The sequence below is a fragment of the Diabrotica virgifera genome, chromosome 1 (genome assembly GCF_917563875.1).
Source record: "Diabrotica virgifera virgifera chromosome 1, PGI_DIABVI_V3a".
NCBI classification, from domain to species: domain Eukaryota; kingdom Metazoa; phylum Arthropoda; class Insecta; order Coleoptera; family Chrysomelidae; genus Diabrotica; species Diabrotica virgifera.
This window is the reverse complement of record NC_065443.1, coordinates 216,222,520-216,248,680: the sequence shown is the minus strand read 5'-3', so window position 1 is coordinate 216,248,680 and position 26,161 is coordinate 216,222,520. Positions and strand designations below refer to the sequence as shown.

Sequence of the window (26,161 nt, the reverse complement as noted above, 5' to 3'; positions counted from 1 at the left end):
TGACTACAAATAATGAAAAAACTAAAAGTGCGAATGTTGTGATGAAATTTGTTATGTGGGGTTAGAACATTATTTGGAACAACTTGTTCAAATACCTTTTTCCGATATCTCTAACGCGAAGCAAAATAGCAAAGTAAACAGAACAGTGTAGCATGTGTAAAAAAAAGAATGTGTGTACTTTGTACGCACGTAAGAAGTTATACTTCTATTATATGATTTCAACGAAATCTATATACTTTAAACAGTTTCTCTACTACTTTCCAAAAATTTTTATTAAAACAATACCAAAAATTAAAAAAATAAAATAAAACACACACAAACACATTGAAAAATGTCACAAATGATTTCTGAACAATAATTGTTGCCAAAAATTTTAATTAAATACGTATTTTCTGAAAAAAATTATATAATAATATACTTACAATCATAAAATCTATAAAAAAAAATAAAAAAAATGATATAACTTGCATTGGGCTTGAACCTACTTCCCGTGTATCCCGCCGTACGAGAGTTGAAGCGATTTCAAACTGCACCACCTTCGCGTATACGTCATGTGGGAATATACACAAACTGAACAACTTTTTGACATTTTGTTTATATGAATTTTTATTAGTTTGATTTTTGTCGAATTAAAATACAACAATATATAGAGTAAGAAAACGATACATTGGATGAAAATTTGTAGAAAGTTTGTTCGTAATCAGATTATGTAAATTAAAGCATTGCCTACTAGGGGTATAGCATAGCAAGTACTAGGTAAGTACATTATTTTTTTTACATTTTCCAAATAGGTATGAAGATAATTTTTTATTGGAATACAACTGAAACATTTAGAATTACGTACCTGTGGCTTTTCAAAACTATTTAAAAAGTCACTATAATTATAAATTTGATTTTATTTCTGTCCTCACAACAATAAAAACTAATATATTATACAACATTTTTGTTTACCGATAACCTCCATATTGAACAATTATTGACAGATCATTTCAACACCCAATCAGAGCCCGTATAAAGACTAATACCAAACTGTCGGTGTGCGCATGCGCGCAGATCAATATAAATTCACCCTCAATCTCAATCGCGCCTAAAGCAGTATAACTTCAAAAATTTATGGGGAGGCTAAGCCTCCCTTGCCTCCTCTGACCAGCCGCCACTGCTTCAGGTCAACGGTTACAAGTAAACTAAATGATGCCGTTACAAACGGCATCATTTAGTTTACTTTTAACCGTTGACCTGAAGATGCTCTGCAACCTATAGAGAGCGAAACCGGTCGTCGGAAGTACACAATTAAATGATTGAGAGTACGTCTGTCTTTTACTTCGTTTAAAATGAACTCGCATATGCAACCCATTCAACTTTATTTACTTATTACTCTAAATGTTAGTGTGGAGTAGATTGTAAGTTTGCAATTAAATAAATAGAAAAAAATATTATTAAAACAAAATTTAAATAGTAATTGTCATGTAAAATGTAAATTTTTTAGGCCTGGGCATTCAAGGTCTGTTGAGCCTTATAAATAAATAAATCATTGTAATACTACACTAGTCCTATAATTGAATCTGTTCTGATTTTATATTTGTGTGCCTTTATTTATAGTAATAGACTAAGAGCCGCTATAGGTGAAATTTCTTAATCATTTTAGGCACGATGGGACCCTATAACTTAAATAGTAGAACCTAAAAGAAAACGTTTGAACACTGTGCCGTCACTTTTCAGTGGCACATGCGTCGACAGTGGCGCATCAAACTTTTCACTTATGGACGGGATACATAAATTAAAAAATACCCTCCCTCATTACCAGAATTCAATTATTTTCATTTTTTTAAGTTCTATGTGATTAAGATATAAGATTCATCGTAATTTTAACCCACCACCCCCTTCTCCCTGCCCTCACCATCAAAAACTTTATTTTTCGATTTTATTTTTTTTTGGTGGGATGCAATCAATTTTAAAATTTCAAAAAATTCAAGCGCATAGTTTTAAAAAACACGTCTATTTTTTATAGACCTGTAGGTTGAGTGTACATAACCTCAACAAAAATTTAAAATTTTTTTTTTTTGGAAAAAAGTATATAACTTTTTTTTGGGGATAGCTGCAGATCTAATTTTTTCTTATTCTTGTGTATGTTATCAAACACTATATTTCTAATTTTTTTCAGATTTTTCTGTAACGCTGGTCACCTTCAAAAATCAAAAAAACTGTTTTTTAAGGGGGTTTTGAACGTGTTTCTCTCATTTTTAAATATTCTAAAGGACTCAGTTACTTCAAGTTACATATAACCTACAAAAACGAAATTTATTTGATATATTATAAAGTCTATAAAATAGAGAAAATCCCCAAAAACCCCCCAAAAAACAGTTTTTCGGATTTTTGAAGGGGGCGAGACTTACGGAAAAATCTGAAAAAAATTAAGAAATATAGTGTTTGATAAAACACACAAGATTAAGAAAAAATTAGACCTGCAGCTATTCCCCAAAAAAAAAGTTATACGCTTTTTTGAAAAAAAATTTTTCTTTTATTTTTTTGAGGTTATGTACACTCTATCTACGAGTCTATAAAAAATAGACATGTTTTATAAAAGCCTCAGCTATGCGAAAAAAAAAACGAAAAATGAAGTTTTTGATCGTGAGGGCAGGGGGAAGGAGGTGGTGGGTTAAAATTACGCTGAATCTGATGTGTTAATCACATAGCACTTAAAAAAATAGAAAAAATTCAATTCTGTTAGTAAGGGTAATTTATTTATCCCGTTCATAAGTGGAAAGTTTGATGGGCCACTGTCGACGCATGTGCCACTGAAAAGTGACGGCACAGTGTTTAAACGTTTTCTTTTAGGTTCTACTATTTAAGTTATAGGGTCCCATCGTGCCTAAAATGATTAAGAAGTTTCACCTATAGCGGCTCTTAGTCTATAAGGAATAGTTAGAAAATAAGTTATCTTACCTCATTGTAGAAGAAATGAATAGTGTGGGCATTTAGTTTTAAACTTAGTGTCTTTAAAAACGATATGTAATAGGCCATAACCTCTTCATCCGAAAAATCAAACTTGTGTACAATTATGGAATTCACATGGTTGTTTGATAATAAGTAATCTAAAACAGGAAAAACAAAAACTAATATATGATTACAAACATTAAAAAATTATATATTCAAAAGTTGTGCATCTGTAGCAGCTTTACTTTCTTCTCTAGGAAGAATACTACAATTATATTCAACACGATCATATACAGTATGCGGCAAAATAAGCAGTACTGAAATGAATATTGAAATGTTTATGATTATTTATATAGCTATAATACATGATATAGCCTCGCAAACATTATTCATGACGACGCGCGTTCCCGATAAAACAGATGTTAAAGATGACTTCTGGCCAGTGGCGGATCTACGGAGTGGCAAAATGAGGAAGTTTCCCCCGTAACAAAGTTCGAAATTAAAGAAAAAAAATTGTTCAAACATAAAAATATATTAGCTCACATCAAACCGAAACCATCAAAAGACAAATTCAATCCAATAAACACCCTAGTTAATAAAATTAATGAAACTTTATACCTATAAGTTAATATTTATGTCTTTTATGTAGTCTGAGTTTATCTTTTTTATGGTTTTTTGGTTGGTTTTTCATTGGAAGTTCCCCCTAAGGCAAATTTCCCCTCCCAAGGCAAATTTCTAGATCCACCAATGCCTCTGGCACAAAAAAATCTCTTTAATTCTAGTCCGTAATTCCGAAATGGTAGACGATGTATCTGTCTGACTCCTTCAGCATTCCCCATATGTACGCATCTGGTGGCGTTAGTTTTGGTGAGTGGCAACTCCCAAAATGATCGCACAGTATTCGAAGAGACTCCCTGGCAGTGTGACAGGTTGTCCCGTCCTGCTAAAACAATTGTTGATTTTAAGCTTAGACCGTTTTCATGACTTTTTCCGTATTACCGAAAATAGTACTCCACCATAAAATTTTTTTCTGCAAAACTGAGAACCATTCTGAAGTAACTAACATTAACATGATATTCACAAACGGTATAACAATGTTCAGAAACCACTTAATACGTTTCGGCACATGACACATACAAATTTGAGGCATACGAATTTCAGTACGGTTTATTTTGCCGCATACTGTATTAATAATAGTCGCAGGAAAAGCAAAAAAAAATATTTTTTTAAACCAGATAGTCTAAATTCCTCTTTCAGCTTTTGGGGAAGTTTGTTATTAGATATCATTGCTGAATATCGAATTCTACTTTTTTTTTCTAGTCAAACAGTAAAGCATTTGTGTCATAAGTTGAAGACGAAATTAGGAAAAGAGCCAGAGGAGAAAAAAAGAAGGAAAACATACAAAAATTGGCTATTAGGGGATAATTAATGTTAATATTAGTATAAAAAATAATTAATTAAAGAGGAAAAACTATGGCAGTTTTTTTAAGCTGTTAGCTGTTATAAGCGGTCATACCTCAGCCAATCGACTTATTGTGCATTTTCCATTTGAATAACCTTCTGGCTCAGGTCATTTTCAACGACTACCTACATAGATTGAACCGACGGTTTAAGGTGGCTTAGATAAATTAGAAATTGAAAAGTTTCTGGTCTCTATGCCTGAGATCGATCATCACAGTTGAATTTTGTGTATTGGGACCGTGCAAGTTCGGAAAAGCGACAACTGGTTTCATAGCTCGGCAACATTTTTCGCACTTTTAATTATATTGACCAATCATATTGGTCCTGGTTACTGGGCAATTGTCAAGACCTTAGCCCAAAAAAATTATGAGAAGAAAAAGTAATATTAAGGTTATCTTATTAAAAGGTAAACAATTGTATGTAGTAAATAAAATTAATTATTAAAATGCACTATTACAAGCAAAATATTAAATTTACTTTTATATAATAATTGCATATCATATCAATATTGTGGAGCAACATATAATTTTTCTTCTTCATTGACAGTAGATATGAAATATACGTAAATTTGACAATTTCAATTGACAATGAATTATTTAAGAAAGTTGCAAGATTTTTCCGCTATTCGCGCACGATCGTTTCTTGTATCCCCTCCAAGTACTTGCACACGGCGAATACCTGTAAGCAGCACTGATGATGGAATTTTTATTCTGAAAACATTGTGTGGTGTAGCCTGAAAGGATCTTTTTTTTCTTCTTCTTCTTCTTCTTCCTCTTTATAAGCCATTCTGCTTGTTCATTGGCGGGTTGATACCTCTATGGAAGGTTGTAACTCCATCTTTTGCGCGGTCGGCCGATACTTCTTCTACCGATTGGTGATTTGTCTCTTGCTATTTTGACCACACGTGTCTCCCCATTCTGGTTATGTGGTTGTTCCATTCTCTTTTTCTATTTAGTGTCCATTCGTTTATATACTGTACGTTACATTGTCTTCTGATATCTTCACTCCTCTTTCGATCTCTCAGTGTATTTCCTGTAATTCTTCTCAGTACTCTCATGTCTGCCGTTTCCAGTAGTCTTTGTGTTGTGGCTGTATCGGGTCTTTGGCTGAATTTAAAGCGAAAAACAATATTTATTTATCAAGTAAACATTTTTTCCTGTTTTCGGACAACAAAAATGTATTTCGAATTAAATAAATTATATACATTCTTCTTTTTGTCTCAATTAATTTAATAAAAAATATTTTTTTGGGCACCCTGTATAAATAATTATGTTAATGTTTATATTAGTGAATAGATAATTGAAAAACCTTTCGAATGAGCTATCACACGACCCCTATTCTCATTTAAAAAAATAATCGATTACGTCATCACGCCCAGATGGATGACGTCACTAGTATAATATATATGGCAAAAAATTATAATTTAAAATAGTGAGATGTCGCTACGACATCCGTGACATTTCTTTCTTTACAATCTGGGAAGGCACAGATCGAGGTACCTGGTTGAATCGGAGAGAAGAGGATATGGGACTACTGATCTCTCTCTCTCTCTCTCTCTCTCTCTCTCTCTCTCTCTCTCTCTCCTGTCGTTTCCCCATTACTGAGGATCGTGATTTCTTCCAATATTCCTAACAATGTTTCTCCATTGGTCTCTATCTTCAGCTGCTCTAAGAGCTTCGCAGAATGAGTTTCCAGCTGAATGCTTTATTTGGTCAGATCATCTAGTTGGTGATCGTCCCCTTGATCTTCTCCCCGGAACGTTTCCAGAAACAATTAATCTCTTCAAACTGTCGTCACCTCTGCGAACCACGTGACCAGAGAATTGCAGAATTCGTTGCAGACATATTGTGGACAGCCTCTTTTTAATATTCTTCTCCAGCACCACATCTCAAAGGCATCAATTTTTTGGCGCTCACATGCGCGAAGAGTCCAAGTCTCTGCTCCGTATAGAAATATTGAGAATACAAGGGCATTCACCAGTCTCATCTTGATATTTTGAGAGATGGATCTGTGTTTCCAAACTTTAGTTAGGCGACTCATTGCATTTTTTGCCATACCAATACGTCTCCGGACTTCTGCTTCACAGTTACCATCGTTAGTTATACTAGACCCGAGATAGACAAAGGTGTTTACTATCTGGTATTCCTGTAATATGTTAGTCAGTTGAATAGTGTCAAATCTGTCGACCACCATTATTTTTGTCTTAGCTTTATTGATTTTGATTTACCTACTGGTACTACTGATGATGGGGCAAAAAAGCCCCGAAACCGATATAGACTCTTCCTACAGTCTCCGATTTAAGTAGAGTATAATGCTGCTGCATTTTCAGGTTGCAAAGAAATTGAAAATGTTTATACATTTATAATTTAAAAATAAAAATCGACCTGATTCGGGATTTATCTCCAGAGTCGCCCATTCTCAAGAAAATGAATTTATTCCAACTCAAACGTTATCACTGTATAAGTATAACCATTGATTATAAAGCACCCACCAAACCATTGATTATTAATCAATGGTATAACTTCAGAGGCTTATATCTTAAAAACATGATTTTTTGGAGCTGGTCTCAGAACCCAAGCTGATTTTTAGGCTCAGAACCCAAAGTTTCAGAGCATTTGACAGAGAGCCATTTCCCATAAGGTTTCTGCGGGGTCCTTTGTCGGAAGATGTCGGGAGAAAAATATGAGACAGGATGTGGAATAAAAACAATTAAACATTCCACCTCAGTAATGATCTGATCTGTAATAAGTAGCAAAGGAATGGGACATTTATAAGTGGTACAAGGAATCATGTAACAGGAACAGGACCCGTATAAAAGAGTCTTGCAATGAAAAAGATTGGTTCCACAAATGAATAAATGGTATAAAAGAGTCTTGCAATGGAGAAAATTGGTTCCAGAAACGAATAAATGGTTTGGTAATAGCCGCCTGGTCTTTATGGAGGATAGACCTTTTTATATAACTAAAAGTTTTTTGAAGGGGATAAGAAATTCCTCTATCACCATGGCCCAGCAACACCAAACATGAACCCCATTGAAAATGTCTGCGAGTGCCTTAAAAGGAAATTTGCTGAACAAGTAATACCAAATAAGGTTCAGCTGATAGAGGACAATTTTTCATTGGAACCATAATGGTCATTTAAAAGAAATAGCAACAAGATGCATAAATAGCATGCCTAGGAGAGTGCTCCTAGGTACAATATAGCAACAATATTGGTCAAAAAATTTTACTTACTGTTCCTATGCTAAAAACGGACTGTAAGTAAAGTGGAGACAAAAAAAAGGAGAGTGGCTACACTTCTTAAACCAAGGATGGCTTACAAAATATTAGTATTTTTCTAAAATTATGTGATAATTTCAATTTTTTCTTTAATAAATAAAAAAAGGTTAATACATACTACCGTTTATGTAATTCTCTTGTATATAAAATATATAGCAAACATAGTTAATTGTAACTGATTATGAAACAAACAGAAAACCAGAATTTGCTAAGTTAGTATAAAGGCATAAATGCATTAGAGAGTCGCGGACGCGACTCATCGCGGACAAGACAGTGGACGACTGATTCTCATTAAAAATTGAATCAAGTCCTCGTCGCGTCTGCGACTTCCAAATGCGTTCATAAACATTAAAAACAACGTAAAGAATTTGAGCTAGACTAGTCCGCGACGAGTCGAGTCGCCTCCGCAACTCTCTAATAGTACTGCGTACCTGTTCAATATCAAATATTCATAATTCATATCCGATATTAAGCAGTATATTTTTATCACCCCGTAGATCACATGAAATAATTTGTTATCATATTTAAACATGTGCGGGCTATTTAATTTGTTTCATTGTTGCAATTCATAAACAATATTTTACCAATGGACATTAATTTAGCTGACTAAGTAAAAACCTTTGTTCTTTTGGTGGTGTTGGCTATGACCCAATTCATGTTGCCAACAAGAGAGAACATACATTTAAATTCATTCACTAGAGTCAACTCAACCAGGCAAGATGTGACTTTAAATTCATTCCTTCGATTAACTTCAACGAGTCAATATGTAGTTTCATCAAAAAAGTCTCACGTTAATTAGCATAAGAGCCACATATTGGTACTACGTTCTCCCGGGGGTTTTAGGTACCCTAGTGTCAGTCTCTATCAATAAATTATAAAAGTGCTTTTGGTGTTTCAATAACAGACGATAGATCTCCACTGAGCCCGAAGATTAGACATGGTCCTTGTCGAACAAAAGAGAACATCGAGGTGGTAACATCTTTAACAAGACACGAAAAACACAGATCGACCTACAACTACAGTCCACAGCTAACAACACCATAGACACATAGACGACACTACTCCCGGGAGAACCAGAAACCAGATCCAGAAAGCCACTACAGAGCCAGAGATCAACCTACAGAACCAGAAACCAGATCTAGAAAGCCACTACAGAGCTAGAGATCAACCTACAGAACCAGAAACAGATCCAGAAAGCCACTACAGAGCCAGAGATCAACCTACAGAACCAGAAAGCATTACAGAGCCAGAGATCAACCTACAGAACCAGAAACCAGATCCAGAAAGCCACTACAGAGCCAGAGATCAACCTACAGAACTAAAAACCAGATCCCGAAAGCCACTACAGAGCCAGAGATCAACCTACAGAACCAGAAACCAGATCCAGAAAGCCACTACAGAGAAAGAGATCAACCTACAGATCCAGGGGTCACTACTGAGCCAGTGATCAACCTACAGATCCAGAGAGTCACTACAGAGCCAGAGATCAACCTACAGATCCAGAGGGCCACTACAGAGCCAGAGATCAACCTACAGATCCAGAGGGCTACTACAGAGCCAGAGATCAACCTACAGATCCAGAAATCCACTACAGAGCCAGAGATCAACCTACAGATCCAGAAATCCACTACAGAGCCAGAGATCAACCTACAGATCCAGAAAGCCACTACAGAGCCAGAGATCAACCTACAAATCCAGAAAACCACTACAGAGCCAGAGATCAACCTACAGATTTAACACGATCACTGCCGGGAAATTATATCATTTATTTCAAGAAAAAAAATAGAAAACTAGGAATCATGGAAGCGTTATAAGGAAAACAGAGGCGTTAGTACTACCAAAAATAACCAGAGATCTACCGGAACAGGATATAATCCTACAGGACTATAAAAAAAATGCACTACTAGCATACCCAGGATATTACGAAGTAGGGAAGATAGACATACTGCTAGGAGTAAAAGAATACAGTTATATATTGATAGAGGGTATCGACGGATTAAGTAACGGCCTACTCACTCAAAACACGAAACTAGGATGGATAGTGTCAGGAGCGACACAAAGAAAGGAATCCAGTCCTCAACAAACAGATCATAAAACTATGACTATTGTAAAAGCAGGAAACTTAAGCACCTTATCAGGGGCAACTACATACTTTAAGGATCAAGAAACACTTGTCCAAGCAGAAAACAAAAGACTCCAACAAATACCGAAAGACAGTAGGTATAAAGGAGCAGAAGAAGTGTACAAAACGGACACAAATACAATACAGAAAACATAAGACTCCAACAAATACCGAAATACAGTAGGTATATAGGAGCAGAAGAAGTGTACCAAACGGACACAAATACAATACACAAAACAAAAGACTCCAACAAATACCGAAAGACAGAAGAAGAAGTGTACCAAACGGACACAAATACAATGCAGAAAACAAAAGACTCCAGCAAATATCGAAAGACAGTGTAGGGATAAAGGAGCAAGGAAAAGTGTACCAAACGGACACAAATACAATACAAAACAAGACGTCGATCGACGGAAAGAAGGATACAATGTAACACATGAAGATTACAAAAATAACTCTAAAAGAAGAGAAACATACAGAGACAAAACCTGCAATAGTACTAACGCCAAGGAAAGACGTGACACGAAGACGTACCGTGACAAAACGTAGAGAAATACAAAAGAAAATAGACGTCGTGATACAAGAACGTATCGAGATCAAACCTACATTAATACAAACGAAAACAAGAAGAAAACCTACAAGGATAAAAATAGAAAATACGAAAGACAAAATTATACGAGGAGGAATCATTATGTAAACTATACAAATACGAATAAACATGAAACATATGAAAGAAGAACTTATCATAATAAAACTAGAATTCAAAGAAACAGAGGAGCACAGCAAGCTCAACAAGGAAGAAGAAACAAACAATGGACTCAGGTGACTTACAACCACCGTGAGCAACAGAAAAATTCGGTGCCTGATGCAAATTTTTTCGGGAATGTATGCAAACTAGAAAGGGATTGACCTTAAGGGTTGAAAACTAAGTCGTGTAGGAGGCTGGCTAAGAGGAATGCCTAGGGTGGTAATTCGGATCCCACTCGGTTGAGTCCTGCAGCTCCAGCACGACAATAGATTGTCTACGTGATGGATAGAATAAGCAAACGAAACTTGGAATTATGGAATTAGGATATATTTTTTTTTGAAATCAGCTATAACGCTGCAAATGGAGGGATTTTTTTGCCCCTCCCCAAGGAATCTACTAACTATAGTAGATTATTTACACTTTTCTACCAAACTTATAATACAACTCTTGTATAACTACAGGGTTATAAACTAATACTTCAATTATGGTCATAGAAGAAAATAAGACAAAAGGTGACCGCAACATATAAACACAATGCTATAATAATAGAATAAATTAAATACATAATACAACCGTCTATTAATAGAAATAATTAATAACTTTACGTATTTCGAAATATTTCGCGTTTATAAAACACGACCTTTATTATTAGACTATATACAGTGATGAGCGCGCTAATAACCGGCAAAATAGCACAAAAGATGGAAAACGTATAAGTTGTGAGATAAAAAGAAATGAAACTAGTCAAGTTGGGAAATTTAGCGATGTTAACTTATACATTTACATTATATGGATTGTTTCCCACCTTTAGACGTATCGCACGAGTTTGGAAACTACCACTGTCACAGTGACAGTTTTAGTTGACATACTCCTCTGATACGTGTAAAGGTGGGAAACAGTCAATATAATGTAAATTTATAGGTTAATATCGCTAAATATCCCAGCTCGACTAGTTTCATTTCTTCTTATCTCACAACTTAATACGTTTTCCATCTTTTGTGCTATTTTGCCGGTTATTAGCTCGCTCATCACTGTATATGAGGTAATGCAAACCGAGGTTACAAAACATAAATATCGAGATTCTGAAAGAACAGCAAATTCTATCCGAGTTGTTTGGATGAAATAAAATGCAATTAAATATATCTACGTATATAATTATAGTCCGAGAGCCCGTCGCATGATCGATGCATGACTATAACTAATAATACAATTCGATACTATTAATAATAAAATAACGATACTATACGATTATAATAATAAGAGAATACAATAATAATACAATACACACATTGAAACATCTATCCTACTCAATACCTTTTCCTTTACCTCTACCGACACTGAACTTTAACGCGAATGTTGTTGATTTAAATTCTGATTCAGATTTAATTTTGATATTATTACCTAAGGTGTTGCAGTTGCAGGATTGATAAGTTGTTCAAAGACTAGTGTCTTCACATGACACTGTACATTAATCTATTATGTTATAAATACTTTATCATTATCATTGTTAGCGTTGCTGTACTGACGCCTTGTTCGGGCATTTCGCCGGGCAGTATGTTCAATATCAAATATTCATAATTCATATCCGATATTAAACAGTATATTTTTATCACCCCGTAGATCACATGAAATAATTTGTTATCATATTTAAACATGTGCGGGCTATTTAATTTGTTTAATTGTTGCAATTCATAAACCAACAATAGATAATATACATTTAGCTTCGTTCTCCCGGAAGTTTTAGGTACCCTAGTGTCATTCTCTATCAATAAATTATAAAAGTGCTTTTGGTGTTTCAATAACAGGCGATAGATCTCCACTGAGCCCGAAGATTAGACCTGGTCATTAAATAAAGTTGATTAATAGCCAGCTGAAAATTTGTTAATAGCTTAACGGTGTCTAGTCGGACAAACTTTGATGAAGGGAACACTGGAACAGGAGAAGTTTTAATTGTGGAACGTGATTTTAATTGTTGAACATGTCATCCTGACAAGTTTATGATTGTGAAAGCTAGCATATAGCAGGTTGTTTTGCAAGTTTATTCAATAGCAAACTTTATATAATATATGAAAAAATTTTTGTCCGACAAATATATTGGGCGTTTTAATAATCCGACACGTAGAACATTTCAAATGACAGAAATTATGTTGGTGCTAAATAGCAGTCTGATTTTTGCATGAGAGTTTAATGAAAGGGTAACAAATCAATTGGAAGTTCTGTCCGACAAAATACATGGGACGTTTTCGTAGTCTGACGTTCGAAACCTGTAACCTGTTCCACAATTAAAACTTCCCCTGTTCCATTGTTCTTCTTCATCAAAGTTTGTCCGACTAGACACCGTTAAGCTATTAATAAATTTTCAGCTTGCTATTAATCAACTTTTTTTTGGTACGCGGAATCCAGGCCTACTACATTGTCACATATTATTATATATTAGTGTAGGTTACAAGACCACTATATCCTGGGCATGGGATATAGTGGTCTACATGACCATATGATAGTTATTGCTGTGGTTTTATCAATTATAATTATAATCTAAGGATGTATACTTTTAGATACACAGATATTATTTACCTACTAAATATACTGTTATGCTCTGTATTTCTCTCTTTTATGAGATTGACGAGCAAATTCTAAATTTAATTAATTACTCAATTATTTTAATTACTGCTTATGTGAAACAAAACCAAATTTAAATTAACTTTTCTAATAAACTTTATTCTCAGGGCTATTTTATTTTTGATGCTTTACCTTTGGTTTGTGGCTTCTGGTATCTCTAGTTGCTTACTCCATCCAGGAAAAAAACAGGGAAATTAAACACACTCAATGTCACATAAATGTTAAAAATATTATTTATTTATCCAATATACCATAAACATAGGATTTAAAAAATATGCTAAAATCTAAATTTGTTGCAACTATTTCTCATCTACTAAATTAAGCTTTAATTCTGATATCTCCTCTGTTTTAACAAAAAAAAAATTATTTAAATAATTCGTTATTTATTCTTACAAAATTTAATAAAATATACTTTTCTCTTTTTTTTGAATTAATTACTTATTTCTTCTTTAAAATTTGGAATGACTAATTATGTTATAGAACTGTTCAATACAAAAATTACGCAAATATGGTGTGGATATAAACAAACTCTCTCCGTTTCACAAATGATTTGACTAACCTTTTTGTTTCTTTCTCTACTTCTTTTCCCGGATTTCGTCGTCCTCGATTCTCCCACACGTACTCTTGGATGTTGCGAAAGGTCCCTCTCGTCCAAACTGCTTCACACACAAACAAACAGGACTCGCTCGAATTCTCGACTCAGTTTTCTCTCTGCTCGATATCTTGTGCAAATAGATACCAATCGGCTACTCGTTCTAGACAGAAACAGGAATCTTCCTCGGACACAGGAAAATTAACTTCTCAAACCGGTCAACGATTTCGTTTCAACTTGATTCTGCTCGCAAAGGCCAATTTCACCACTTTACACTGACTTCTCACTTTTCAAAAACTGGACTGCTGTCTCCAGATATTTTTTACACAGTGCCTCTTTTTCCTCTCCTCAAAATCAGACTCAACACTCTCATCCCTTCCATCCATCATTTTCCACCAATCACAAAACACCCTTCTACCCAATACACCCATATTATCATTTCTTAAGAATCGATTTAATTTGTACACAACTTTCCAATTTGTTAAATTCTGGGAGACATCAAATTTCTTTCGTTGCTAAACAAAAAGCCTTACATTCTAAACTCAATAAATTTGCTTACCGCTTAACCTTCTTCGATTTTTTTTATAAAATGTCTTATTGTCCATTGCAAAGCGAAATAAAACTGTATTGTCTAATCTGACCGCACCATTGTTTTAGTCCGTTTAAAACCCAATAAGAAAAACCACCTTCTTAACGATTTCATTTTTCGGCGAAAACACCACCTAAAGGTTCTGTTGTTGGTCTGTGCCCATTGTACTGGCAAGTACCTAGCATTTTCGAGCAGGGAACCATGTTGCCCTTTGAGCATGTGTTCTATTATATCTAATAACATCGACTTGTAGTCACCAGGTTTTGTTAAAATAACATATTTAAACCGTATATTATGGGGTTACCACTTTGAATGGTGTGCTAGTTTCAAACTACTCTGCAGAATGCACTAAAGATGTTCTGAATTAGAACGAAAACGTTTTGCAATCAATTTGGATGACTTTTTAGATAGTTTTTAAATAAACGATTTTATACCAGAATTTAAGTTGAAGTTTTTACTTCTGTATGAGTTTTTTAAACTATGGTATACAGCCAACTATTGGGTTTTCCCATTGATTTCAATAAAATATTAGTTAAAATGATTTAAAAAGACAGTTTTATTCATGAAATAATCTCAGCGAATTACCCTCGATCTAAATCATTATCGACTTCTTGCCCTCGTGCCACTTTGTAAATTATAAAAATCTTGTAACAGTATTAATTTGTAAAATAAAAATATTAGTTCTTCTGATTTATGCTTTTTATTAACTGTGTAATTTAATATTTTGTATTTCAATAACGACTTCCAAAGTGGAAGTTGAAACGTCAATAAATTAATTTCAAACTAAAATTGTAGCTTAATTCCCAAATAAAATAAAACATTTTCGGCCGGGTAGACATTATTTTACATTCTTTGTATCATTAAGAACAAAAACGACCTTTTGTAATTTTTCTCTCAAGTTAATAGTTTTCGAGTAATTAACAATTTAAAACTGAAAAAAATCTAATAATGACGATTTTCAAGGTTCAAAAACAGTAAAAAGTATAATTTTTGAAATTACCAAGTACCTAAATTCAAGCTCAACTCTTCTAATAGCTTGCCATAAGATTTTTTGGCTCGTTTTATTCTAAAACATTGCTTTTTAATTGTTAATGAAGTGCATATGAGAGGACGAGCGATCGGGCTGCATTAACAACTAAAAACAATGTTTTAAAATGAAACAAGCTCAAATTATTTATTGGTAACTGATAAAATATTGCTTGAACTTGAATTTGGTACTTCGCAGTTTTAAAAATAATATTTTTTATTTGTGTTTTCGAACCTTAAAAATCTTCATTATTCGATTTTTTTCAGTTTTAAATTGTTTATAACTCGGAAACGATTAATTTTAGACAAAAATTACAAAAGATCTGGTTTGTTCTCAATGATCCAAACAACCTAAAATAATGTTTACCCGGGCCGAAAAAATTGACTTTTATAATTTGTTTAAACTTTTTTTTTAAATAAATGTAGCAATAACTCCGAAATTATGGCATTTAGGTATAGGGAATATCACATGAAAAATAATCAGTATTTCTTAAGGTCTTCAAAACGCAAAAAATATGCAGGGTGTTCTATTTGAAATAAGAAAGTTCATTAGATTTCCAGAAAAACGGAAAATCTGACAACAATGTAATTATCACTATATTATCGGCCGCATTAGAGAATCCTTACACACCAAAATCTATAAAAATCATACAAGCCCTTTCCGAGATAATTGAGTGTTTTCATACATAAAACTCACTATGTATTGTTGTATAATTTTTTTTGGAAAAAATTTAGTAAATAAATTTATATCAGAGACCACGAAATTATAGATTTTTATCGCCCTGTATATGACCAAAAATTGTAATAGGATAATTTAGTTGATAATCAGTGCCTAAAAGAACATAAACTAAATCAGAAATAGTATAGTCAACCGCGTAAATCAGTACAATACTTTGTGACATCAATTTACTATTTTAGTTGAGAATAAGCCACAAAATTGGCTTATACCCAAGTAAGTATTTCAGGTAACAATATGTAATTGTCATTACAACCCAACTGTGGCTAATCCCATATAAACATAATATTTAATTTTATTTTGTAGTTGAAACTAGCCCACTATTTGCATATAAAACTTTTATGTTACATGGTTTTCAATTAATAATTAAATTTTTGAAGCTACACTAGGTTGATGTTAAGTGAAGAGTATGGTTTAAAGTCAACATTTCACGCACATTTTGTGATATTTTTTGAAACTATGGTACAATTATTTTATTTTTAAATTAAATAAGCATATTAAGTACAATTCAAAGAATACTCAAAAAAATTTTCAGTAGTAATAAATTGTACGAGAGCTCTAAAATTATCGATTTGTTTCATAAGTGACATTTTGACAGTTTTAATTTCACGAACCGAAGGGGACTGAAATTATGTCAAAGTGGCACGAGGGCAACAAGTCGATAATGATTTAGATCGAGGGTAATTCGCTGAGATTATTTCATGAATAAAACTGTCTTTTTAAATCATTTTAACTAATATTTTATTGAAATCAATGGGAAAACCCCAATAGTTGGCTGTATACCATAGTTTAAAAAACTCATACAGAAGTAAAAACTTCAACTTGTATTCTGGTATAAAATCGTTTATTTAAAAACTATCTAAAAAGTCATCCAAATGGATTGCAAAACGTTTTCGTTCTAATTTAGAACATCTTCAGTGCATTCTGCAGAGTAATTTGAAACTAGCACACCATTCAAAGTGGTAACCCCATAATATACGGTTTAAATATGTTATTTTAACAAAACCTGGTGACTACAAGTCGATGTTATTAGATATAATAGAACACATGCTCAAAGGGCAACATGGTTCCCTGCTCGAAAATGCTAGGTACTTGCCAGTACAATGGGCACAGACCAACAACAGAACCTTCAGGTGGTGTTTTCGCGGAAAAGTGAAATCGTTAAGAAGATGGTTTTTCTTAATGGGTTTTTGAACGGACTAAAACAATGGTGCGGTCAGATTAGACAATACAGTTTTATTTCGCTTTGCAATGGACAATAAGACATTTTATAAAAAAATTCGAAGAAGGTTAAGCGGTAAGCAAATTTATTGAGTTTAGAATGTAAGGCTTTTTGTTTAGCAACGAAAGAAATTTGATGTCCCCAGAATTTAACAAATTGGAAAGTTGTGTACAAATTAAATCGATTCTTAAGAAATGATAATATGGGTGTATTGGGTAGAAAGGATGTTTTGTGATTGGTGGAAAATGATGGATGGAAGGGATGAGAGTGTTGAGTCTGATTTTGAGGAGAGAAAAAAGAGGCACTGTGTAAAAAATATCTGGCCAAAACGAGCGCTGGTGTGCTAGTTTCAAACTACTCTGCAGAATGCACTGAAGATGTTCTGAATTAGAACGAAAACGTTTTGCAATCCATTTGGATGACTTTTTAGATAGTTTTTTAATAAACGATTTTATACCAGAATACAAGTTGAAGTTTTTACTTCTGTATGAGTTTTTTAATATTATATTGATATCTTCACCTGAATATTTGCTAAACGTGTTTCTTGGTGTTCTCTGTGACAAGTTGTAAAACATTAATTGTCATTAATGTCACCTGTTATCATAACTGTAAGCAAAAACATAACAAAAATAGAAAAGAGCTGTATATTACATAACAAAAAAACAAATTGGAGTTATTTTCGATATCAAGTACATAATCAAATCAATTTAGACATCCCACTAAAGACGGATAAACAAATCGAACACGCAATAGAACATTTTAACACAGTTTTACAGGAAGCAGCATGGAACTCAACACCATTACCTACAAATCGATATATGAACAAAAACTGTACCAATACAATACATGAAAAAATAATGGAGAAGCGAAAACTCAGAAAACAATGGCAATTATCAAGATCACCTCAGAGTAAAACAGACCTCAATAAAGCACAAAAAGAAATAAAAAAATTGATAATAGCAGAAAAAAATGCAAGCTTTCAAGAATACTTACAAAAACTAGATGCAACCCAAGCCACTGACTACTCGTTATGGAAGGCTACAAGGACTTTACGCAGGCAGAACTATACAACACCACCAGTAAGAACACAAACAGGGCAATGGGCGAAAAGTCCACTAGAAAAAGCCGAAACATTTGCAACACACCTTAAAAAAGTTTTTCCACCAAATGACGGAAATTACTCACTACAAACTGAAGAAGAAATTATTTCAATACTCACAAAACCCTATCAACTAGAACTTTCTGAAAAAAGATTCACAAAAAATGAGGTAAAAAATATTATACAACACAACATCGATCCAAAAAAGGCTCTAGGATACGACCTGATTACTGGAAAATCTCTTCAGCAACTCCCAGAGAAAGGCTTCCAATTTCTGACACAGTTATTCAACTCTGTAATGAGATTAGGCCATTTCCCATCACAATGGAAACTGGCACAAATAACAATGATACTAAAGCCAGGAAAAGAACCATAAAGTGTACAGTCCTACCGTCCTATTAGTCTTCTTCCAGTGGTATCCAAAGTCTTTGAAAAGCTGATACTTACTAGGCTAATGCCTATACTAGAAAACAAAAAACTAATACCACCACACCAATTTGGGTTTATAAAACAACATTCAACAATACTACAGGTACATAGAATTGTGGAGAGAATCAACGAGGACTTTGAAAATAATAGGTACTGCTCGGCGGTATTTCTGGACGTAAGTCAGGTATTTGATAAAGTCTGGCATAAAGGTCTATTATGTAAACTAAAACAAACTTTACCTACAAATTACTTTATACCCTTAAAGTCCTATATCACCAATAGAAACTTCCAGGTAAAGTATGAGAATTCGTGAATCTATGTTAAGCTTTGTCCATAAAATTGTATAATTTTCAGTGACAATAAAGCATATTTCTATTCTATTCTATAATGAATTCACAAACATACAACAAATTCTCGCTGGGGTGTCCCAAGGAAGTGTACTAGGACCTATATTATACCTTATATTCACTGCTGACCTACCGATAGATACACATATCACTACAGCCGCATTTGCGGATGATACGGCAATACTATCATCGAACAAAAATCCCAAAATAGCCTCAGAAATCCTACAAAATAAAATAAATAAAATACAACAATGGATGACAAAATGGAGAGTCAAAATAAATGAAAACAAATCACTACACCTATCATTTACCACGCGTAGGGAAACATGTCCGGCTGTATACTTAAAAGGTAAAGGAATCCCACAAGGAGACGAAGTCAAATCGCCGCCGCCTACAAAAAGTATAACTCCGAAAAATGCCGGTAAGAGTAGAACATTCAATGAACGCCGCGAAAAATATTATTTTCGATTATATGATTGTGAAAATTATAATCGCTAATAAAGTGTTAGCGAAAAAAATTATTTTTTGAGGAGTATCAGCAAAAAACATCATTTCTGTTTGTGGGTCCACGAAAATTATAATTACTAAAAAGTTCTAGGAAATAATTGTTTCGTCGGTAGAAACAAAAACAGAAAGGGAAATAATTGTTTTCGTCGGCATCTTTTATGAACTATGTACATCTTTTCGTTATAAATATTTTGGGAGTTATCTTCGCGGACACGCATATAAAAAAGAATTGTATCGCCAACACTTATTAAAGAGTTATTATTTTCACTGGAAATGTATTAGGAATCACATTAATCATAGGTACCAGAGAAATATCTAGGTATGTACTTGGACAGAAGATTAAACTGGAGGAAGCATATATTTACTAAGCGAAAACAACTGGGTCATAAGTTAAGAACCATATATTGTCTATTGGGCAAAAAATCAAAACTATCAACTGAAAATAATATACTAATCTACTAATCCATCCTAAAACCAGTGTGGACTTATGGGCTAGAATTATGGGGAACCGCCGCACATTCCAACATTGAAATCATTCAAAGATTTCAGTCAAAAATACTGAGACCAATACTAGGAGTTCCATGGTTTATAACCAATGAAGCCATTCATCGGGACGCCGGACTACCATACGTCAAAGATGACATCAAAAAGTGCGCGAAAAAACATACGGAGAAACTTAAAGTGCATCCAAACGTGTTCGTAAAAAGTTTAGTGAATAACCGCGTACTGTTCCTAGACTATTATTGTAGACTAAGTTTTAAAAAAGGGGTGCATCACTGGATGCCTCCCTACATGTCATTCCTAATTGTCAGCCGTATTACTTATTGTCTATAAATTGTATAGATATATTGTAATAAATGTGGGGTTAATAAAAAAGAATTAATGTCACTGAATGTTCATTTTTGCACAGTAATGAAGGGTATCTGATGTAAAGCTTGACAACAGGATATTATCAAAAATTATCAGTAGTAATTGCACAAGAGCTCTAAAATTCTATATTAATTTTAGAGATCGAGTGCAATTTGGTGCGATTATTTCATGAATAAAACTGTTCAAAACCAAAATTTTATTGTAATTGATTTATGTAAGTACAAATTACTACAATTAAACACACAGTTGTTATAAATATTTGACGGTTGAAAGTGATCACTTTTATAATGTTTAAAACATTAATTGTCATTAATGTCACTGAATGTATTTTTTCGTAGCAACGAAGGGCATCTGACGTAATATACTTGACGACGGGAAATTATTAAAAATTATCAGTTTAATTTTGATTTCTGTAGCTTTCTATTGGTCACAATCTTCTATGAATAAAATAATCACTTTAATTTTTATTTCTGTAGCTTTCTATTGGTAAGAATCTTCTATGAATGAATTAATCAAGCAAAAATATTGAAAAATAAGTCAACAGTGGCAAATTTTTACAGACACCTAAAAAAATGGATTTTGTCGTGGACATCGAAACTAGTTACCGGATCATGTGAAACAAAAAATTCAAAAAGATTTTATTAGCTTATAAGTTTCTCGAAGTAACACTGTCGAGTTTTTTTATTTTTAACGATTTTTGAGTTCTTGGTATCACTCGGAAGTAAAAAAAAAACGAAATTCTTTGTAACAAAACGGTGAAATTCCACATATTTATTATTGTTACACAAAAAATAAGCATAAAAGCAAATATATCTCGACAGCGTTACCTCACGAAATGTCTAAAGAAAATCTATGAAAAATTTCAGGTGGAGTGGTCGTGTAGTTTTTGAGGTACAATGTCCACCGCCTTTGAAAAAATAGTTTTGAGAAAAAAGCGTTAATGAGTTTTGACAACTTTCTCTTCGTCTTTGACTGCCAAATCGCAAAGTGTCGCATACCGGAGTATGTTTTTGAATCGTGGAGTAATCTACAAAGGAGAAGGGAAACAGTTGTTGAATTTTTGTCACTACGCTCAAGCATGCTGGCACGAAACCGTGGCAAAGCGAGTGGAAGGTAGGAATATTCAACATGCTGTATTTCTGGTAGTTTTACTCCGATTAATCTGAAATTTTCAGAGAGTATTCTTGAAGTTAAGAACTTTCATTTAAAATAATAAAGAAGATTAAAAATTTCCAACCATACCCCATTAGTACACTAACTTATGGGGCAACATGGTTCACAGCTCGAAAAACAAAAGGGTGCTTATCTTGTGAAGAATACAGACCGACTCTTTAGTCTATGTAATGTAACAACAAAGTTTTATATACAAATAGTGGGCTAGTTTCAACTACAGTTGAGTCCGCGAGTCTTTACCCGTGCTTCATTAATACCTGGCGAGATAAAACACATACTTTTTATCTAGCATCATTCTCTTCCACGCATGAAACTCATGACAAACCAGCTGCCCGTTTGTTATTAAGTAAAAACACATGTTATTTTTATGAACCATCTAGACTCAGTGCATTGAAAAGAGATAGGTACAAAAAAAGACGATTCGATATGTTTTCATATTTTAAGCACAATTTGTTTGACGTTTCTGCTTTGTTTACTTTTATGGCTGTCAGTCAGTTGAATTTTTTGCGGTTTTTGTCGAATTTTTGCGTTTTGAAGTTTCTTTATATTACACAAACAGTTGTTTTCACAACTAATTTTATATTGGGCTTTGAACTTTTAAGGTAAATAATTATATTTTGGCAATTAATATTTAAAACATACAAAGCTAACGTCATTCACACAGTAAAGAAATGATTGTGTTTAGATTTCCGTCAAAGTGAATAAAATAACAAAAATAAAATATGTTATTGAATTTTTTTATAAATTGTTTATTTATTTATTACTCAATAATAATAAAAAATTTATTAAGCTACTTCAAACATAGCTGTAATTCTGCACAAAAATTTTGAAGCAAAACTTACATTTGACATTCTATATATTTGATAACGTCAAATTTTATAATAAAACCCGTAATCGGAACAGCAGCCACTTTCTGTCACTTGTTGTTGCGTGAAATAGATTTCCGATTTATTTCGTATGCTTTAAATGATGACGCACGGGTAAAGACTCGCGGACTCAACTGTACAAAATGGAATGCTTCACTGATGTTTCACAAATCTTTGATTTTATATGATGGAATTTTATAATCCATTTTGATGATTTTTTAATGTTTTTAATAAAGCAATTCGACTAAGACACTTTGAGAATAATTCTTACTTTATACGGGACACTAGGTTACAATTAGTTGACTCAGTTATAGATCTGGGTGTTATTCTTGATACTAACTTAAATTTCAACCTACACATTAATAGCATGGTTTCTAAGTCATTAAAGATGCTTGGCTTTGTTAAAAGATGCAGCTATGACTTTACGACTGGTCGTTCTTTAAAATTTCTTTATTGTTCTTTGGTTAGACCACATTTAGATTATGCATCATGTGTTTGGTCACCTCAATATAACTGTCATATTAATAAAATCGAACAAGTTCAGCGTAAATTCTTACGTTATTATGCTTATAAGATGCATCTCACTGGTCAAAGTTATGAGTCTTTACTGCAAATTATTCGACTTGACTCATTACAGAGTCGTCGTCAACATAAAGATCTTTGCTTCTTATATAACTTAATTCATGGTCATAAATTCTGTATCCCACTTTTAAATAAAATTGGTCTACATGTACCTTCAAGAACCACCCGTTCTGTGACCACCTTCCACGAGGTCATTAACCGCACAAATTATAGTTCAAGTTCCTATCTCTCTAAAACTCTTAAATTAGCAAACACATTATCTCCGCAAATTGATTTCTTTGTGAACGACTTTACTGCGTTTTCCACACAATTATATTTATACTTAACTTAATGTTCTAATTTCAAGACTGATTTGTCAACTACTGTTATTGTCTTTGTTCTAGGATAAGTTGTATTTGTCAATTTCAAAATGTTCTAGCTCTCAATTGTTGAATGAGAGCAAGTAAGTTTATTCTTTATTATTGTTTGTTATGTATTTACCAATTTTGTATCTACTAGATCTTATTTTTCTAATTTGTGTGACATTTTAATTGTAAAAAAAATTTTAATTGTATCATGTACTAATGGACTTCGGTCCGTAAATGAATAATAAATAAATAAATAAATAAATAAATACCTATATCTTTACACAAACATTGTTTTTAACCCTCTGTAGGTTTTTTTTATAAATATTAAGATTTTGGTAATGTAATTTGATAATAATTCCTCATGCTCTGTGAACATGAAATAAACTTATGGCATAAAAATTCAAACAAATTAACCTAATAATTGATACTAACATAGACTGAATAAAATTACTTACATAATGATGTCTCATTTCGTATATTTTCAAAAAGGATATTCAGGGTTTGCAAAAGTTGAACACACACATAGCTTCCTCCTCCGCTTCTTTGGCGCATTATTCTTAGAAAAAATGACAGCATATTCTTTTCCAAGAAGAAACTGAAAACATATAAATATAGTACTTTAAATATACAGTATGGGAAATAATTTAATGTAGATATGCGCTTTTAATGGGAGCAATAGAGAGAAGCACATTTAAAACGATATAGAAGATATAAGAAGACAGGGTGACCAAACCAATTCGTTTTGTAGGTAAGTATCTTTCTGCAAGAACAGCTTTGCCAAAGTAGAAAATTAACAAAACAAATTAACAAAGTAGAAAAATAATGTATTTAATTTTTTGTCAACGAATATAATAAACAAACAAATAATAAAAAAAAACTTAAGCAAAAAAGAATATTCACTTTTCATTTAATGTGAACTCAACTTTTTGGAGTTCATGATCATTTATTGTATAAATTTGTTGTATTTGTAGTTGTAACCATTATTTCTAACAGTGTAAAATTAACACAACCCTTTTGAAGATAAACGGATTAGGATGAATATGAATGCATAGTGCCATATAAAGTGTTTGTTTCCAAGTTTCTACACTTCTTCTTTACTAAATTTACTTTTAAAAATTATCCTTCACAAATTGCATTTGAATGAGGAAAAGCGAACACAGACAATACACTCAAATTAGTAAATTGAGGATTACCATCAAAATATTTTATTTGGACCCACTTTAAAATATAAATTCATCCAGATTATCACATTCTATATTCTATTGAAATATCCTAGTATTGTTCAAGATTCCTCCACTCATTGATTTTTGCATCGTTTGTGGGTCTTGATTATTACAAATGCAGGAAATTGTGACAGCGGGAAAAGACTTTGGCAACTGTTAAAGTTACTATTAGAGTCTGGTTTTGCATTTATAAGCTTTATATACAATTTATACTTACTCAAAAACTGAAGAATCATTTTGATCACCCCAGATAAGTATCTCTGCTATAGACCTAAGAGATTCCACCAACAGCCCTCTGTTATGCTCTGAGACTGTTTGATTTCTAGATAAAACATTGTACAGGTACTTCAAGTGTTCTAAGGAATGTAAATTTTTTGGCCTGCCCCATCCTCCTCCAAACCAACTTCTGCTTCTGAACATTTTTTAACCTGTTTTTGTAGAAAAGTAAAAAGTCAAAATTCATAATAATTTATCATTGAATTTTACCCTTTGGAACTGGGATCGTAATTTTCACTATTGAGTAATTATTTTAATCAGCTAGTGTAAATCAATCTCGACAATCAGGTAAGCGAACTCAAAATTCATATCAAAATTAAACTATCAAATATTTGTGTTAATCAGGCGGCCAAATGTCACTGTCACCACATATTTTAAAACGTCACTGTCCAACAGCTGTCACTGTCTAACTGACATTTTTATCGATGTTTAGAAAACTGGACCATCACCATTATGCATAAACAACCACTGATAAGTTTTTGAGCGTTTATGAATTTTAAATTTCAGAAAATACATTCTGTACATGAGATTCTTGTAAAGTGTGCTGAACAAAGATAATCTCAATGATCAAGATTGTCTCAAGCAATTAAATAAAACTACAGCACTCCTGTAATAATATTAATAGTTTAGTTTAGACTACCCTTATTTCTTGCGTGAAAATAAAAAAATAAACTATCGACTATCGCTTAAAATATTAAAATGAATCGATCGCTAAACTATCGATGATATTTCTATATATACAGGGTGTCCAGAAACTCTACCGACAAACGAAGACAGGAGATTCCTTAGATAATTTTAAGACAATTTAACCCAATTCACCTAGTCCGAAAATGCTTCTTAAGGGAGCTAGAACTCTTTGAAGATGGCATCATGAAATTAGTTTTTCTTAAATACCTCTAGAACGCTTCTATTTAGAAAAACGAAAATTGGTATGCATATTTACTTTTCAGAGATGAATCGATTCCATCCATTGCAAATTTCTAGTACCGGTCATAGGCATCCGTTTTGGGTAGAGAAACAGATATTTTATCGCATAACTTTTTTGTCCTTAACTTTTATGCATTTCTGACACCGGATTATTAAATTGTGAGGTATTCTAGTACTAAAAGGTACTC

General features: G+C 33.0%; 1 protein-coding gene across 3 annotated transcripts in view; it reads right to left on the bottom strand.

Annotated features, from left to right (window-relative positions):
* The window catches only part of LOC126882373 (protein CLEC16A homolog), a 103,672-nt gene extending 78,259 nt beyond the window's left edge, over positions 1 to 25,413 (bottom strand). For 2 of the 3 annotated variants that reach the window (XM_050647282.1, XM_050647284.1), the window contains exons 1-3: positions 24,988 to 25,413; positions 24,003 to 24,142; positions 2,944 to 3,092 (exon numbers count right to left, since the gene is read on the bottom strand). In XM_050647282.1, the coding sequence (XP_050503239.1) occupies positions 2,944 to 3,092; positions 24,003 to 24,142; positions 24,988 to 25,190 (492 nt within the window). In that variant the 5' untranslated portion in view covers positions 25,191 to 25,413. The remainder of the gene's footprint in view (positions 1 to 2,943; positions 3,093 to 24,002; positions 24,143 to 24,987) is intronic. The other variant, XM_050647278.1, reaches the window with a different exon arrangement.
* Between the last annotated feature and the right edge of the window lie 748 nt (positions 25,414 to 26,161).